The sequence below is a fragment of the Eleutherodactylus coqui genome, chromosome 1 (assembly GCF_035609145.1).
Source record: "Eleutherodactylus coqui strain aEleCoq1 chromosome 1, aEleCoq1.hap1, whole genome shotgun sequence".
NCBI classification, from domain to species: Eukaryota; Metazoa; Chordata; class Amphibia; order Anura; family Eleutherodactylidae; genus Eleutherodactylus; species Eleutherodactylus coqui.
Window position 1 is genome coordinate 492,097,475 of NC_089837.1, and position 18,468 is coordinate 492,115,942.

General features: G+C 35.8%; 1 protein-coding gene across 1 annotated transcript in view; it reads right to left on the reverse strand.

Moving 5' to 3' along the window:
• Positions 1-18,468, reverse strand: part of CNTN5 (contactin 5) — an 802,468-nt gene that overhangs the window by 324,167 nt on the left and 459,833 nt on the right. The window contains exon 10 of the mRNA XM_066586592.1: positions 5,994-6,130. Within this exon, the coding sequence (XP_066442689.1) occupies positions 5,994-6,130 (137 nt within the window). The remainder of the gene's footprint in view (positions 1-5,993; positions 6,131-18,468) is intronic.

An 18,468-nucleotide genomic window follows, 5' to 3' on the forward strand; every position in this document is an offset into this window, starting at 1 on the left:
GAGCGTGTTTTGGTGCGTACTTAGGTGCGTACATACGTCCGCACCTAGGTACGAGCAAAAGCACGCGTGAACACAGCAGCGTGCTTGTTGTCAATGGAGCCGAGGCTGCTGCCGGCGGCTCCATTGAAAACAATGCTCTGCCGGTCCCCTGCATTCTTTTCCAGGGAAGGGCTTTACATATAAGCCCTTCCCTGAAAAAGAAACATTTTAGTGCACAACAAAAAAAGAATTAAAAAAAACTTACCTCTCCGCCGCTGCTGTGACCCCTGCGGGCATGAAGAACACATCTGCCGCATGCGGCAGATGTATCCTTCACCCCCGCTAGTTAAAAGAATTCCCTGCTGCTACATCTGCCACATCTGTCACATGACAGCTGCGGTAGAGAATCCTGCTGCCGGCATCCTGTCAATGGCTTTTCAGGGAAGGGCTTCATAAGCCCTTCCCAGAAAAGCCATTTAAAATAGTGCAAAAAATAAAAAAAACAATTATCACCTCCCTACAGCTGCCGGGGCTCAGCCGCGACTTCTAGCGCTGTCCTAGGCTCTGTAGTTCTGAGCTATCAGCAGCCGTAGATTTAAAATCCCGCCTGCTGGTAGCTCTGATTGTGGTTGGCTGAATTGCTTCAGCCAATCACAATCAGAGCTACCAGCAGGAGGGGATTTTAAATCCCCAGCTGCTGATAGCTCAGCAGCGCTACAGAGCCGGGGACAGAGGCAGAAGTCCCCGCTGAGCCCTGGCAGCTGTTAGTGGCTTTGCAGGGAAGAGCTTCATAAGCCCTTCCCTGAAAAGCTTTTTAACATAGTAAAAAAAAAAGAAAAAAAATAGGTACTCACCTCCCTTCAGCTGCCGGGGCACAGCCGCGTCTTCTCCTGCTGTCCCCTGCACTGTGTTGCTGAACAGCTGATCTATCAGCAGCCGGGGATTTAAAATCCCCGCCTGCTGAAAGAGCTGAATGTAATTGGCTGAGGTGCTCAGCCAATCACAGGCAGCTCTCACCTGTCATTCATTCGGGGAGAGCTGCCTGTGATTGGCTGAGTACCTCAGCCAATCACACTCAGCTCTTTCAGCAGGCGGGGATTTTAAATCCCCGGCTGCTGATAGATCAGCAGTTCAGCACCACAGTGCAGGGGACAGCAGGAGAAGACGTGGCTGTGCCCCGGCAGCTGAAGGGAGGTGAGTATCTATTTTTTTTTGTTTTTTAAATCACTTTTAATTGATTTCCAGGGAAGGGCTTATATGTAAAGCCCTTCCCTGAAAAACAATTCAGGTGTGCCACAGACCATTGTCTTCAATGGAGCCGCCGCCAGCAGCAGCGGCTCCATTGAAGTGAATGGCTGCATTCTTTTTTTTTCACCAAATTTTTTCCTTTTCTGGTAAGAGCCTATATGTTAAGCTCTTCCCTGAAAAAGAATTCAGGTGTGTCAGTAGACCATTGTCTTCAATGGAGCCGCCAGCAGCAGAAGCGGCTCCATTGAAGAGAATGGCTGCATTTTTATTTTTTTTTACACTAAAATCTTTCTTTTCCAGGGAAGGGCTTATATGTAAAGTCCTTCCCTGAAAAGGAATGCAGGGAGCCAGCAGGTCATTGTTTTCAATAGAGCCGCCGGCAGCAGCTGCGGCTCCATTGAAAACAATGCATGCATTCCCTATGGTGCACGCATGTCCTATCTTTGCAGGCACGCACCTGCAAAGTACGGACATGTGCACACACCATAGGGAATGCATTGTTGTAAATACAAGCGTGTTTTTGTGCGTGCGTATGCACGCACCAAAACACGCTTGTCTGCACGGGCCCTAATATAGTAATAATGGAAACACCACTATAAAGAGATCCAGCAGGGCAGCATATAGTTCCAGTATCCTTACAGCTCTGGACACCTTGGTTGTATGAAGAAGACATTATGTGGCCGTTTGAATGCCCTCTGGATAACAGATTCAGCTTGAAGCATATGTTATCATGTTCTAGATGTTAGCACCATAGAGCAGGTGTCTGAAACTAGTGGAACTAGGGGGCCCAACTCAGGTTGGCCACATACTCCTTCCTTACAGGGTTAAAAACAGATTACTTTATATTTTTAGAGAAGGATCCTTGAAAACTCTGACCTGGAATTCTAATTCTCCATCGACAAACTTTCTACTAATCTGGGAAATAGTTCACTGCATCAAATTATAGCTGAACACTCAAAAGTCAAAAAAAAAAAAATCACAACATCTATATATTTGATGCAAACAATAAACAAGCAAACAATGAAATAATAAAAAAGTAAGGTGAAATTTGTTGCAGCACCACCATATAGCAAGATGTCGAGTTTCCCTTTGATTATAAACATCAATTCTTGGACAATCAAACAGAAAATTCCCTTTAACTTGACATGTGCTTGACGTTTACAAGAATTTTTCTGATTGCTCTTCTTTTAAATAGAAGATACGTTGCTGGGCCTGGAGATAAATCAGAAATCTTCAATGAAGACCCCGCAGCACATCTTCATCAGTCAGTGTAGCACCATGGAGAGAAGGGCCCGGCCGATTACGTGTACTAGTCATACTGTATCTTACTGTACATGTTCTGTACAACCCATAAATACTCTAGTGTTGACTTACAACAGCCGGAACAGAACTTCACCATTAATGTGTCTCCTTATACCTGAGATGACATACACACGAGAGAATCTGTGTGTTATATATCAGAATTGGATATATAATATCATATCTATCTATTACTTTTCGTAGGCTAGTCTATCTATCTATCTATCTATCTCATATCTATCTATCTATCTCATATCTATTTAATATCTATCTAATATCTATCTATTTATCTCATATCTATCTTTCTATCTATCTCATATCTATCTATCTATCTATCTAATATCTATGTAATATCTATCTAATATCTATCTATCTATCTCATATCTATCTATCTATCTATCTATCTATCTATCTATCTATCTATCTATCTATCCCATATCTATCTATCTATCTATCTAGCTCATATCTATCTATATATCTATCTCATATCTATCTATCTATGTAATATTCATCTATCTAATATCTATCTGTCTAATATCTATCTATCTCATATCTATCTATCGCTCCTATCTATCTATCTATCTATCTCATATCTATCTATCTCATATCTATCTATCTCATATCTATCTATCTATCTATCTATCTATCTATCTAAGCTGTGTTAATGATTTGGGTTGAGGATTTGAGGTATAGGGACAGATCTGGAGTTGAGGCAATAGACGTCCATGGCATATTATGTTCCTTCTAGTCCATGGCAGGCACTAATATATTTATTGGGGCATAGTTACTTAGATGTTACAGTGTTTTATATGCCAGTCTATGTAAATTATGCACTTGTGTCAGTGCAACAAATGTATTACAAGGGGCAAGCCTCTTGGTACATTTGTTGCATCTGGCAGCCCCTCGCCAGACTGAAACCTATGCCAGCTACACTATAATTTCTGACTTTTGTATGCAAGAAAACTGGTATGCAAACTGGTATGCAAACCTCCAGCACTGGACACATTGGGACATCTGCATTACAGATGTAACAAAATGTATTATGACTGTGATAACTTTCTGCGACAAATTATCTCATCTTGAGCCATTAAAAAGCTATTGTCATCTTAACATAAGCAGTGGCACAGAAAGGTATCTTAAGAGTGAAGCTAAATTTGGTTAAATCCATATGCCCTTTGCACCAGAATTCAAAAGTGCCAACATATTATAAGTCTTGGTGCGCGTCCCATCAGATTTACCAAAATTTATGCCAGAAAGTTGTGTAACGTATAGTTGAAACCTATGCAAGTTGGTGTAGATTTCAGTCTGGTGCAAGGAGATGCCGACAGATACGAAGACAAGGATTTTCCAGGCAGTGCCCACTGAGCCGGTTTGGAGCGGAAGCTGCTGCTCCAACCCCTGTGGAATGGCCGGCGCTCGTAATTGCAGGCGCAGCTCTCCTTGGAATCAATGGGACACCAGCCTGCAATTACACACGTCAGCCACTGTATAGGGCAGCAGCTTCTGCTCCGACCGGGAGCACTTCCGGGAAAACCCCTGTAAGAAGCTTGCACCTCTTAATAGATTTGGCGCTCACTTTACTTAGACTGGTGTTCGAAATGCTGGTCTAAGTAATTATGCAGTCTGAAGCTGCAGTACTTCACTCTCCATCCATCTATCCTCCAATTCTTGTTAACCCCTTAAGGACCAAGCACGGTAAATATATGGCACTTGGTCCTGAGTTTTAATCCTGTCTGATAGCAGCTAAGAACTCGGAGAAAAAGTGGTTAAAAACTGCTTCTACCTTCTCCTTTCCCAAGTACATAGCTCTCAATGAGCGTTATGTACTAGAAAAGTGATAGTGGAAGTATTACTTCCACCATGCAGACTAGTGATCGCATAACCGCCGGATCCCCCTGTTACAGCAGAGCTGCAGGGTCCTACTGACCCAGATCAGCTCTGATAGTGAATATTATGACTACACGGGGAATACCCCAGCTAAAGTGGAAAAGTGTGAAATAAAAAAAACAAGGTAAATGTCCCCCAGATGTCTTTTATGATGTCATGGGGTACATAGATAGTAAAAAAAATAGTTACAAAAATAAGTTAAAAAAATAATAAAAATAAAGAATAAAATAAACAAAAAAAGAAAATGACCCACCACCGGCGCCAACCAAAACCGTCACGGTATGTGCCCTGTAATCCGAAACCACACATATAATATATCAAAACATTCCAAAAGAAAAGGAGGAAGCCATCCCCATACTTTATTTTAGTGTAAATATACTAATTTGAAAAAAAAAATAGATCTAAAAAGCAAAAAAAAAGCTTAGTGAAAAAAGACATAAAAAATAGCCCTATATGTCATAGGGAAAAAAAAAACACTACAAAGATAATTTTGGTAGCTAAAGGAAAAAAAATAGAGCAGTGAAACCACCACATGGGTAAAATCACAAAAAAAATGCCTGGTCCTTTAGGACCAAAACACCCTGGTCCTTAAAAGGTTAATCTATTAACCCTTTCCAATCCACTGTCTGATGTCTGAAGACATTCTGATTGAAGTCTGTACAGCTCCGATGTCGGAAGACGTCCGGCAGGGTAATCTTACTGTATATTACTGGCCGTTCTGTTGTCAGGGGGCCTCTCCAGCATGTCCCACACTGCAGTACTGGCTCTAGCCAGCAGATGGCGTCATTGTATAATGGCAAATAGAGAAAGCCCCCTAGGAAACCCTGAATCCAAAATTGGATTGCAAAGGGTTAAATGTACATTTTAAAAATTTACTTCACTTATTTATAAAGTATGTACACATTTTGCAGTGCTGTACAAAGGCTGTGAACATTTAACTTGGTCCCGCTCCCCATTGGGGTTCACAATCAGAGATCCTAATGACCCAATTAGCATGTCTTTGGAGTGTGGGAGGAAACCCAGAAAGAACAAACCCGTTCCATGCAGATGATGTTTATGGTTTAGACCCAGAACCCCAGCGCTGCTAACCAACAGTGCTAACCACTGAGCCACCGCAGGGTATATTCACATGAAGGATATTTATAAATAAGAAACAAGCCCTCATGTGTTCTGTCCACGGAAGAATAAAAACGTTACAGCTCTTCAAAGGCGAGGCTGAAAAAAATGTGCATGAAAAACCTGAAAGGCTCTTTTAAAATTCCAGGTTATTTTCAATAATATGCTGAATAATATATGTAAATGATGTACAAAATGTAACAATTTCACTGAACATTAAATATGTGTAATTATTAAGGGTCATTGACTGCTTCAAGATGTGATGACCTTCAAAACACTCCCGGCTGCCCGGCTCTGGCTGCCGAGCACATACTGTACACAGGTGCAAAGCTATATTTTTGTTCTTTGGATGTGTTTCCATGAAATTCCATCCAAATACAGGAAATATGTCGTCGCTTGCAAAATAATTCTCTATTGTAATGAAAAAGTAACAAAAAAATGTAATTGATTGAGTAACGCAGTACCTGGGGTGGCAGGGGGAGACCGTTCTTCAGCCAACGATATATGGGCCGAGGCTTTCCAGATGCTTTACATTCCCAGCGGAGTTGGTCTCCACTGTCTAACTGTGTGTCATTAATCTTCTCAATCCATTGTGGTTGAGCTAGAGAAAAGCAGAAATACCATATATTGTATATAATGAACTAAACAACACATTTTCGTTTCTATAGACAATATTTAATTGGAATGGGGACAACCAATAGGAAAACCAACATGGCACTGAATGACATTGTAGAAAATGCTTCTCAAAGACACTTCTAATAGAAACAGTTTACATTATACTGATAGTAGGAACATCAAGGTTACAGTAACAATTCTTTATATAGAGTTTATCATATGCACACTTGTATCAAGGTTAACCCACTATGCATATACAGTATATCAGGGGTTATGAGAGATAGATAGATAGATAGATAGATAGATAGATAGGAGAGAGAGAGATATGAGATAGATAGATATGAGATAGATTGATAGATTTGAGATGGATAGATATATATGAGCTAGATAGATGGATAGATAGATAGATAGATAGATAGATATGAGAGAGAAAGAGAGAGATATGAGATAGATAGATATGAGATAGATTGATAGATTTGAGATGGATAGATAGATATGAGCTAGATAGATGGATAGATAGATAGATATGAGAGATAGATATGAGAGATAGATAGATAGATAGGAGAGATAGATATGAGAGATAGATAGATAGATAGATAGATAGATAGATAGATAGATAGATAGATAGATAGATAGATAGAAGAGATAGATAGATAGATAGATAGATAGATAGATATGAGATAGATAGATATATATATAGATAGATAGATATGAGATAGATAGATAGATAGATAGATATGAGATAGATAGATAGATAGATAGATAGATAGATATGAGATAGATAGATAGATAGATATGAGATAGATAGATAGATAGATAGATATGAGATAGATAGATAGATAGATATGAGATAGATAGATAGGAGATAGATAGATAGATAGATAGATAGATAGATAGATAGATAGATAGATAGATAGATAGATAGATAGGAGAGATAGATAGATAGATAGATATGAGATAGATAGATAGACAAACATACAGACTAGCCTACCAAAAGTAATTGGACACCTGTGCAAGAATCAAAAGTAGTATTTATTTCCATATATTAAACACAAAACAACACATTTTACTTTCTATAGAAAATATTTAATTGGAATGGGGACAACCAATAGGAAAACCAACATGGCACTGAATGACATTGTAGAAAATGCTTCTCAAAGACACTTCTAATAGAAACAGTTTACATTATACTGATAGTAGGAACATCAAGGTTACAGTAACAATTCTTTATATAGAGTTTATCATATGCACACTTGTATCAAGGTTAACCCACTATGCATATACAGTATATCAGGGGTTATGAGAGATAGATAGATAGATAGATAGATAGATAGGAGAGAGAGAGATATGAGATAGATAGATATGAGATAGATTGATAGATTTGAGATGGATAGATATATATGAGATAGATAGATAGATATGAGATATAGATATGAGAGATAGATAGATAGATAGATAGATAGATAGATAGATAGATAGATATGAGATAGATAGATAGATAGATAGATAGATATTAGATAGATAGATATGAGAGATAGATATGAGAGATAGATAGATAGATAGATAGATAGATAGGAGAGATAGGAGAGATAGATAGATATGAGATAGATAGATAGATAGATAGATAGATATGAGAGATAGATAGATATGAGATAGATAGATAGATATGAGATAGATAGATAGATAGATATGAGATAGATAGATAGATAGATAGATATGAGATAGATAGATAGATAGATATGAGATAGATAGATAGATAGATAGATATGAGAGATAGATATGAGAGATAGATAGATAGATAGATAGATAGAAGAGATAGATAGATAGATATGAGATAGATAGATAGATAGATAGATAGATATGAGATAGATAGATAGATAGATATGAGATAGATAGATATGAGATAGATAGATAGATAGATAGATAGATAGATAGATAGGAGATAGATAGATATGAGAGATAGATAGATATGAGATAGATAGATAGATAGATAGATAGATAGATAGATAGATATGAGATAGATATATATATATGAGATAGATAGATAGATAGACAAACATACAGACTAGCCTACCAAAAGTAATTGGACACCTGTGCAAGAATCAAAAGTAGTATTTATTTCCATATATTAAACACAAAACAACACATTTTACTTTCTATAGAAAATATTAAATTGGAATGTGGACAACCAATAGGAAAACCAACATGGCACTGAATGACATTGTAGAAAATGCTTCTCAAAGACACTTCTAATAGAAACAGTTTACATTATATTGATAGTAGGAACATCAAGGTTACAGTAACAATTCTTTATATAGAGTTTATCATATGCACACTTGTATCAAGGTTAACCCACTATGCATATACAGTATATCAGGGGTTATGAGAGATAGATAGATAGATAGATATGAGATAGATAGATATAAGATAGATGGATATGAGATAGATAGATAGATATGAGATAGATTGATAGATTTGAGATATATAAGTATGAGATAGATAGATAGATAGATAGATAGGAGATGGATATGAGATAGATAGATAGATAGATAGATAGATAGATAGATATGAGATAGATATAAGATAGATAGATATGAGATAGATATGAGATAAATACATAGATATTAGATAGAGAGATATAAAGATATGAGATAGATAGATAGATAGATAGATAGATAGATAGATAGATAGATAGATATAGATAGATATGCGATAGATATATATGGGATATCTATCTATCTATCTATCTATCTATCTATCTATCTATCTATGAGATAGATAGATTTGAGATAGATAGATAGATAGACAAACATACAGACTAGCCTACCAAAGGTAATTGGACACATGTGCAAGAATCAAAAGTAGTATTTATTTCTATATATTAATACTTAGTGAGGCTCCTTTAGTCCTATTTGCATTGGATACTCTTCATGGCATACTTTCCACTAACGTCTGATATACTTTAGCTGGTATTTCCCTCTATTCATCCTGCAAATGTCTGGAAAGTGTTCTCAAAGAAGATGGATGCTGCTCATATTTCCTGAGCAGACATTCCAGTTCGTCCCAAATATGTTCAGTAGAGTTCAGGTTAGGACTCCGTGCAGCCAGTCCAATCGTGGAATATCCAAATTCTCAAATCAATGTAAAACAGGATTATATTTGTGACAAGGCACGTCGTCAAGTTGGAAGTATGGCTGACCATTTCCAGAGTATTGCCACATTGTCAGCAGCACATTATTGTCTAGGCACAAAGCGTTTTCCAGGCCTCCTGCACACCCAGATACTTCCTTCTGATCTAAAGAGATGGAGTAGTGTGATTTGTCACTCCATTAAACATTCTTTCGTTGCTCAACTGTCCAATGATGTGTAGTGGTCAGGAAAACAGATCCAGAACAGATGAGGCTCGACAGACATTTGCAGGGTGAATTTGGGAAATACCAGCTGAAGTATATCAGGCATTAGTAGAATGTATATCAGGGAGAGTACCTGATGCCAAAGGAGCCCCACTACGTATTAACATATGGAAATAAATATTACTTTTGATTCTTGCTCAGGTGGCCAAATCCAATTAATTTTGGTAAGATAGTGAAGATAGACACATAGATAGTGTTATGGCTGCTGGTCCCTACTGCCTTCTATAGTGCACCATAGATAAATAGACAGACAGATAGATAGATAGATAGATAGATAGATAGATAGATAGATAGATAGATAGATAGATAGATAGATAGGAGATAGATAGATAGATAGATAGGAGATAGATATGAGATAGATAGATAGATAGATAGATAGATAGATAGATAGATATGAGATTGATAGATAGATGATAGAAGATAGATAGATAGATATGAGAGATAGATAGATAGATAGATATGAGATAGATAGTTAAATAGATAGGGTAGATAGATAGATATGAGATAGATAGATAGATAGATGATAGAAGATAGATAGATAGATAGATATGAGAGATAGATAGATAGATAGATATGAGATAGATAGATAGATAGATAGATAGGAGATAGATAGATAGATAGATAGATAGATAGATAGATATGAGATAGATAGATAGATGATAGAAGATAGAAGATAGAAGATAGATAGATAGATAGATAGATAGATAGATAGATATGAGATAGATAGATAGATAGATAGATAGATATGAGATAGATAGATAGATATGATAGATAGATATGAGAGAGAGATAGATAGATAGATAGATAGATATGAGATAGATAGGAGATAGATAGATTGATATGAGATAGATAGATAGATAGATAGAGGAGAAATAGATAGATAGGAGATAGATAGATAGATAGATAGATATGAGATAGATAGATAGATAGATGATAGAAGATAGAAGATAGATAGATAGATAGATAGATATGAGATAGATAGATAGATAGATAGATAGATATGAGATAGATAGATATGATAGATAGATATGAGAGAGAGAGAGAGAGATAGATAGATAGATAGATAGATAGATAGATAGATAGATAGATATGAGCTAGATAGATGGATAGATAGATAGATAGATAGATAGATAGATATGAGAGAGAAAGAGAGAGATATGAGATAGATAGATATGAGATAGATTGATAGATTTGAGATGGATAGATAGATATGAGCTAGATAGATGGATAGATAGATAGATATGAGAGATAGATATGAGAGATAGATAGATAGATAGGAGAGATAGATATGAGAGATAGATAGATAGATAGATAGATAGATAGATAGATAGATAGATAGATAGATAGAAGAGATAGATAGATAGATAGATAGATAGATAGATATGAGATAGATAGATATATATATAGATAGATAGATATGAGATAGATAGATAGATAGATAGATATGAGATAGATAGATAGATAGATAGATAGATAGATATGAGATAGATAGATAGATAGATATGAGATAGATAGATAGATAGATAGATATGAGATAGATAGATAGATAGATATGAGATAGATAGATAGGAGATAGATAGATAGATAGATAGATAGATAGATAGATAGATAGATAGATAGATAGATAGATAGGAGAGATAGATAGATAGATAGATATGAGATAGATAGATAGACAAACATACAGACTAGCCTACCAAAAGTAATTGGACACCTGTGCAAGAATCAAAAGTAGTATTTATTTCCATATATTAAACACAAAACAACACATTTTACTTTCTATAGAAAATATTTAATTGGAATGGGGACAACCAATAGGAAAACCAACATGGCACTGAATGACATTGTAGAAAATGCTTCTCAAAGACACTTCTAATAGAAACAGTTTACATTATACTGATAGTAGGAACATCAAGGTTACAGTAACAATTCTTTATATAGAGTTTATCATATGCACACTTGTATCAAGGTTAACCCACTATGCATATACAGTATATCAGGGGTTATGAGAGATAGATAGATAGATAGATAGATAGATAGATAGGAGAGAGAGAGATATGAGATAGATAGATATGAGATAGATTGATAGATTTGAGATGGATAGATATATATGAGATAGATAGATAGATATGAGATATAGATATGAGAGATAGATAGATAGATAGATAGATAGATAGATAGATAGATATGAGATAGATAGATAGATAGATAGATAGATATTAGATAGATAGATATGAGAGATAGATATGAGAGATAGATAGATAGATAGATAGATAGATAGGAGAGATAGGAGAGATAGATAGATATGAGATAGATAGATAGATAGATAGATAGATATGAGAGATAGATAGATATGAGATAGATAGATAGATATGAGATAGATAGATAGATAGATATGAGATAGATAGATAGATAGATAGATAGATATGAGATAGATAGATAGATAGATATGAGATAGATAGATAGATAGATAGATATGAGAGATAGATATGAGAGATAGATAGATAGATAGATAGATAGAAGAGATAGATAGATAGATATGAGATAGATAGATAGATAGATAGATAGATATGAGATAGATAGATAGATAGATATGAGATAGATAGATATGAGATAGATAGATAGATAGATAGATAGATAGATAGGAGATAGATAGATATGAGAGATAGATAGATATGAGATAGATAGATAGATAGATAGATAGATAGATAGATATGAGATAGATATATATATATGAGATAGATAGATAGATAGACAAACATACAGACTAGCCTACCAAAAGTAATTGGACACCTGTGCAAGAATCAAAAGTAGTATTTATTTCCATATATTAAACACAAAACAACACATTTTACTTTCTATAGAAAATATTAAATTGGAATGTGGACAACCAATAGGAAAACCAACATGGCACTGAATGACATTGTAGAAAATGCTTCTCAAAGACACTTCTAATAGAAACAGTTTACATTATATTGATAGTAGGAACATCAAGGTTACAGTAACAATTCTTTATATAGAGTTTATCATATGCACACTTGTATCAAGGTTAACCCACTATGCATATACAGTATATCAGGGGTTATGAGAGATAGATAGATAGATAGATATGAGATAGATAGATATAAGATAGATGGATATGAGATAGATAGATAGATATGAGATAGATTGATAGATTTGAGATATATAAGTATGAGATAGATAGATAGATAGATAGATAGGAGATGGATATGAGATAGATAGATAGATAGATAGATAGATAGATATGAGATAGATATAAGATAGATAGATATGAGATAGATATGAGATAAATACATAGATATTAGATAGAGAGATATAAAGATATGAGATAGATAGATAGATAGATAGATAGATAGATAGATAGATAGATAGATATAGATAGATATGCGATAGATATATATGGGATATCTATCTATCTATCTATCTATCTATCTATCTATCTATGAGATAGATAGATTTGAGATAGATAGATAGATAGACAAACATACAGACTAGCCTACCAAAGGTAATTGGACACATGTGCAAGAATCAAAAGTAGTATTTATTTCTATATATTAATACTTAGTGAGGCTCCTTTAGTCCTATTTGCATTGGATACTCTTCATGGCATACTTTCCACTAACGTCTGATATACTTTAGCTGGTATTTCCCTCTATTCATCCTGCAAATGTCTGGAAAGTGTTCTCAAAGAAGATGGATGCTGCTCATATTTCCTGAGCAGACATTCCAGTTCGTCCCAAATATGTTCAGTAGAGTTCAGGTTAGGACTCCGTGCAGCCAGTCCAATCGTGGAATATCCAAATTCTCAAATCAATGTAAAACAGGATTATATTTGTGACAAGGCACGTCGTCAAGTTGGAAGTATGGCTGACCATTTCCAGAGTATTGCCACATTGTCAGCAGCACATTATTGTCTAGGCACAAAGCGTTTTCCAGGCCTCCTGCACACCCAGATACTTCCTTCTGATCTAAAGAGATGGAGTAGTGTGATTTGTCACTCCATTAAACATTCTTTCGTTGCTCAACTGTCCAATGATGTGTAGTGGTCAGGAAAACAGATCCAGAACAGATGAGGCTCGACAGACATTTGCAGGGTGAATTTGGGAAATACCAGCTGAAGTATATCAGGCATTAGTAGAATGTATATCAGGGAGAGTACCTGATGCCAAAGGAGCCCCACTACGTATTAACATATGGAAATAAATATTACTTTTGATTCTTGCTCAGGTGGCCAAATCCAATTAATTTTGGTAAGATAGTGAAGATAGACACATAGATAGTGTTATGGCTGCTGGTCCCTACTGCCTTCTATAGTGCACCATAGATAAATAGACAGACAGATAGATAGATAGATAGATAGATAGATAGATAGATAGATAGATAGATAGATAGATAGATAGATAGGAGATAGATAGATAGATAGATAGGAGATAGATATGAGATAGATAGATAGATAGATAGATAGATAGATAGATAGATATGAGATTGATAGATAGATGATAGAAGATAGATAGATAGATATGAGAGATAGATAGATAGATAGATATGAGATAGATAGTTAAATAGATAGGGTAGATAGATAGATATGAGATAGATAGATAGATAGATGATAGAAGATAGATAGATAGATAGATATGAGAGATAGATAGATAGATAGATATGAGATAGATAGATAGATAGATAGATAGGAGATAGATAGATAGATAGATAGATAGATAGATATGAGATAGATAGATAGATGATAGAAGATAGAAGATAGAAGATAGATAGATAGATAGATAGATAGATAGATAGATAGATATGAGATAGATAGATAGATAGATAGATAGATATGAGATAGATAGATAGATATGATAGATAGATATGAGAGAGAGATAGATAGATAGATAGATAGATATGAGATAGATAGGAGATAGATAGATTGATATGAGATAGATAGATAGATAGATAGAGGAGAAATAGATAGATAGGAGATAGATAGATAGATAGATAGATATGAGATAGATAGATAGATAGATGATAGAAGATAGAAGATAGATAGATAGATAGATAGATATGAGATAGATAGATAGATAGATAGATATGAGATAGATAGATATGATAGATAGATATGAGAGAGAGAGAGAGAGATAGATAGATAGATAGATAGATAGATAGATAGATAGATAGATAGATAGATATGAGATAGATAGGAGATAGATAGATTGATATGAGATAGATAGATAGATAGATAGATAGATAGATAGATAGATAGATAGATAGATAGATAGATATGAGATAGATAGGAGATAGATAGATTGATATGAGATAGATAGATAGATAGATAGATAGATAGGAGATAGATAGATAGATATAAGAAGATGTGGCTTTACATGAGACAACTATCATACGAATAGTTGCTACAGCAAGTTGTTAGCATATGAACAACTATAGTTTATGCACTTTTATACAGAACAATTGTTGCTCACTTTTTCGGGGAAGCGCATACCGGCTAGTCGTTGAAAGTTCCTGTATATATCAGTTGATATTTAATTAACCAGTGATTATTTTTAGGTGAACTGAAACTGGTTGTTGGGACCAGTGGATGCGTAAGGTGGTGCACAGAAGGCGATCAGGCTCAGGACCCCCTCGTCAGACCACCGGTAGAGAGGATCATCTGATTGTCTGACAAGTATGAGCAACTCTAACTGTTTCACAGTCGTCATCCCAACACAGGTGGTGCCATCGTTACAGATCCCTGTGTCTGTTGGAACCATTTGAAGGCACATCTCATATCTATCTATCTCCTATCTATCTATCTATCTATCTATCTATCTCATATCTATCTCATATCTATCTATCTATCTCATATCTATCTATCTATCTATCTCATATCTATCTATCTATCTATCTATCTATCTATCTATCTATCTATCTCATATCTATCTATCTATCTCATATCTATCTATCTATCCCATATCTATCTATCTATCTATCTATCTATCTATCTATCTATCTATCTCATATCTATCTATCTATCTCATATCTATCTATCTATCTCATATCTATCTATCTATCTATCTCATATCTATCTATCTCTCTCATATCTATCTATCTATCTCTCATATCTATCTATCTCATATCTATCTATCTCATATCTATCTATTTCCTATCTATCTATCTATCTATCTATCTCATATCTATCTATATATTTCATATCTATCTAACTCATATCTACTTATCTATCTATCTATCTATCTATCTATCTATCTATCTATCTCTCATATCTATCTATCTCATATCTATCTATATCATATCTATCTCATATCTATCTATCTATCTATCTCATATCTATCTATTTACCTATTTATCGCATATCTATCTATCTCATATCTATCTATCTATCTATCTATCTATCTATCTATCTATCTATCTATCTATCTATCTATCTATCTATCTATCAAATCTATCTATCTATTCATCCACCTATCCATCTATCTATTTCTTACGAGCAATATCTATTTCACATCTATCTAATCTATCTACACCAGTGCTGCTTTCAACACATGAAATTCATAGAGGGCTAAAGAAGAAAATAATATAGTGAAATAAGTACTGCACACCGGAAGAGAAATATGTGGAAAGACGCTGGAATTTATTATTGAAGAGACCCTGGCATGGTGTCCTTCACTCACCTACATGATCCCCTGGTTATTTGCAGTCCATCTCCTGCTCCAGATGCGCTGCCATGCATTTATCATACTGAGCTATAAAGGAGTCACTTTGTAAATCCCTGGCCAAGCTTGGCTTTTGTTTTATGTGCGCCGTCTTACAAGATCTACAAGGAGCTTTATTCCACCGAGTATTGTACTTCATTTAAAGGTCTAGTGAAGAAGGACGAGGTTGTGGCTTCAATATATCCTTTGGTATTTAAATGTATGGTTAGTTAACAAAATCCCACTTCTCAGTGTTGTCAGAATGTAACAAAATGTATCAGTGTTCTTATGGTCTTCCTTTCAAGCTATGGTGTGTTTGAGTCTGCTGTACTGATATGTCCAGGGCAAGGTTGCCATATGGGGAAACATTGACACAAGGGACTCAAAGGCGAAAATAATGAAGGGATCAGCCAAAAAGCAGGCAAACTCTGCCTGCTACTGAACCGGAGCCTGGAAGTGCCCACTGCGGTCCGGGCCACTTGGGAGAAACAGCCACTGCAGGCTGCCGGAGCTGTCATTAGCATTTTACTCAACAACTCCGCAAATGGAATCGAGTCATTTTAATTCCTTCCTGTTATAAACACTTTTCATTGTTTTGTTGTTTGTTTTCATTCCCGCCTTTGAAGCACTATAAGGTTTTTATTTTTCCACCAGCACAGCTGTATGAGGGCTTGTGTTTAATGCTACCAATTAACAGAGCATATCATTTACTGAAAACAATGTACACATTTATTATAAAGGCACACTTTGGTAAAAACACATTTTTTTTTTATCACTATAGCCCTCATCTGATTATCTGTCACACTCTGGACATCTCCTATGTATATAGCAGTCATTATACAGCAGCCTCCGGTCTGATACTTATCGGGCACCATCTTGATGCTGAGATTTCTCCATGCTCACTTTCTCTATGCTCTACTATCATTGGAGACAGGGTGAAATTATACTTTTTAGGGTTTACTTTTTCCTGTGATACAAGTTATACGTTTTTTTGATATTTTAAAAAAATTATATGAAACTTTTTTTTGGTCCCACTAGGGGTTTGAATATGCAATCGCTTAGTCTACTAAGCTCTGCCACTCCCAGGACATGACAAGCCTGGAGGCCATTATTAGGACTTGGGCTGTTAAGTAGTTAAATGGCTGGCACTGGAGCTATCTCTGATCACAGCCATTGCAAGTAGATGTCAGCTGTTCAGTGCAGCTGGCTCCCACCATTTATAGGAGTGTTCAGCACTAAACAGTCACACGTGACTTAGGGCTTATTCAGACGTGCGTATATCAGCTGGGTTTTCAAGCCTGGACGATATACGCTGTCCCTCTCACTCAGCGGCTCACTGCTTTTATCCTCCCCTCTGAGCGGTTTGCAATGGGAGTGAGTGGGATGGGGGTGGAGCTAAGCTCCCGCCCCTGCTCAATAGGCAGCAATGGGAGTGGGCGGGACAGAACAGAGATTAGCTCTGCCCCCTCTCATTGCAAACGCAGGAGTGGAGAAGAGAGGCAGAGAGCCGGTGAGGGGGAGGGAAGGGGGGACTGCTTAGATGGAAGCGTATATCGGCCAGCCGATATACGCTCATGGGAATAAGCCCTTATGATGTAGATTCATGTTATTGGTCGTTAAGAAGTGAATGATACATTTAACTCCAACAATTTGAAAGCAGCCCTTACCTTCCCTGCTCGGCTGCTCTCATCAGTGTATGCATTACATTAACCCCTTTCCTACTGCATCCCTTTTTGCATCTGTCATTTTTATTCTTTTCCTCCGTACTTTAAAAAAAAAATCATAACTTTTTTTCTAATTTTTTGATGACCTCGCTAAACGAGGGTTGTTCTTTGGAGGATGAGTTGAATTTTTCAATGACACCATTTAAAGCACCATATCATGTATTGAAAATTTCTAAGTAGAGCAAAGTGTAAATAAAAACAAAATTACCCCATTTATTTTCATGATGCAGTAACAATGACATGCTATCTGTATTCTGTGGGTCAAGACATTCACAGCAATATCATATATAGTTTTATTTTAATGTCATACTGCTTTAAAAAAAAAAACGCTTTTAAAAATTGCTTATTGTAGTCATCTTTTGACTCCCATAGCTTTTTAATTTTTTGGGGGGGTTGTGTGGGGGCTTATTTTTTGGGAGGGGGGGGGGGGTAACCTGTAGTTTTTTATAATACCATTCGTGGAGTATATAGGAT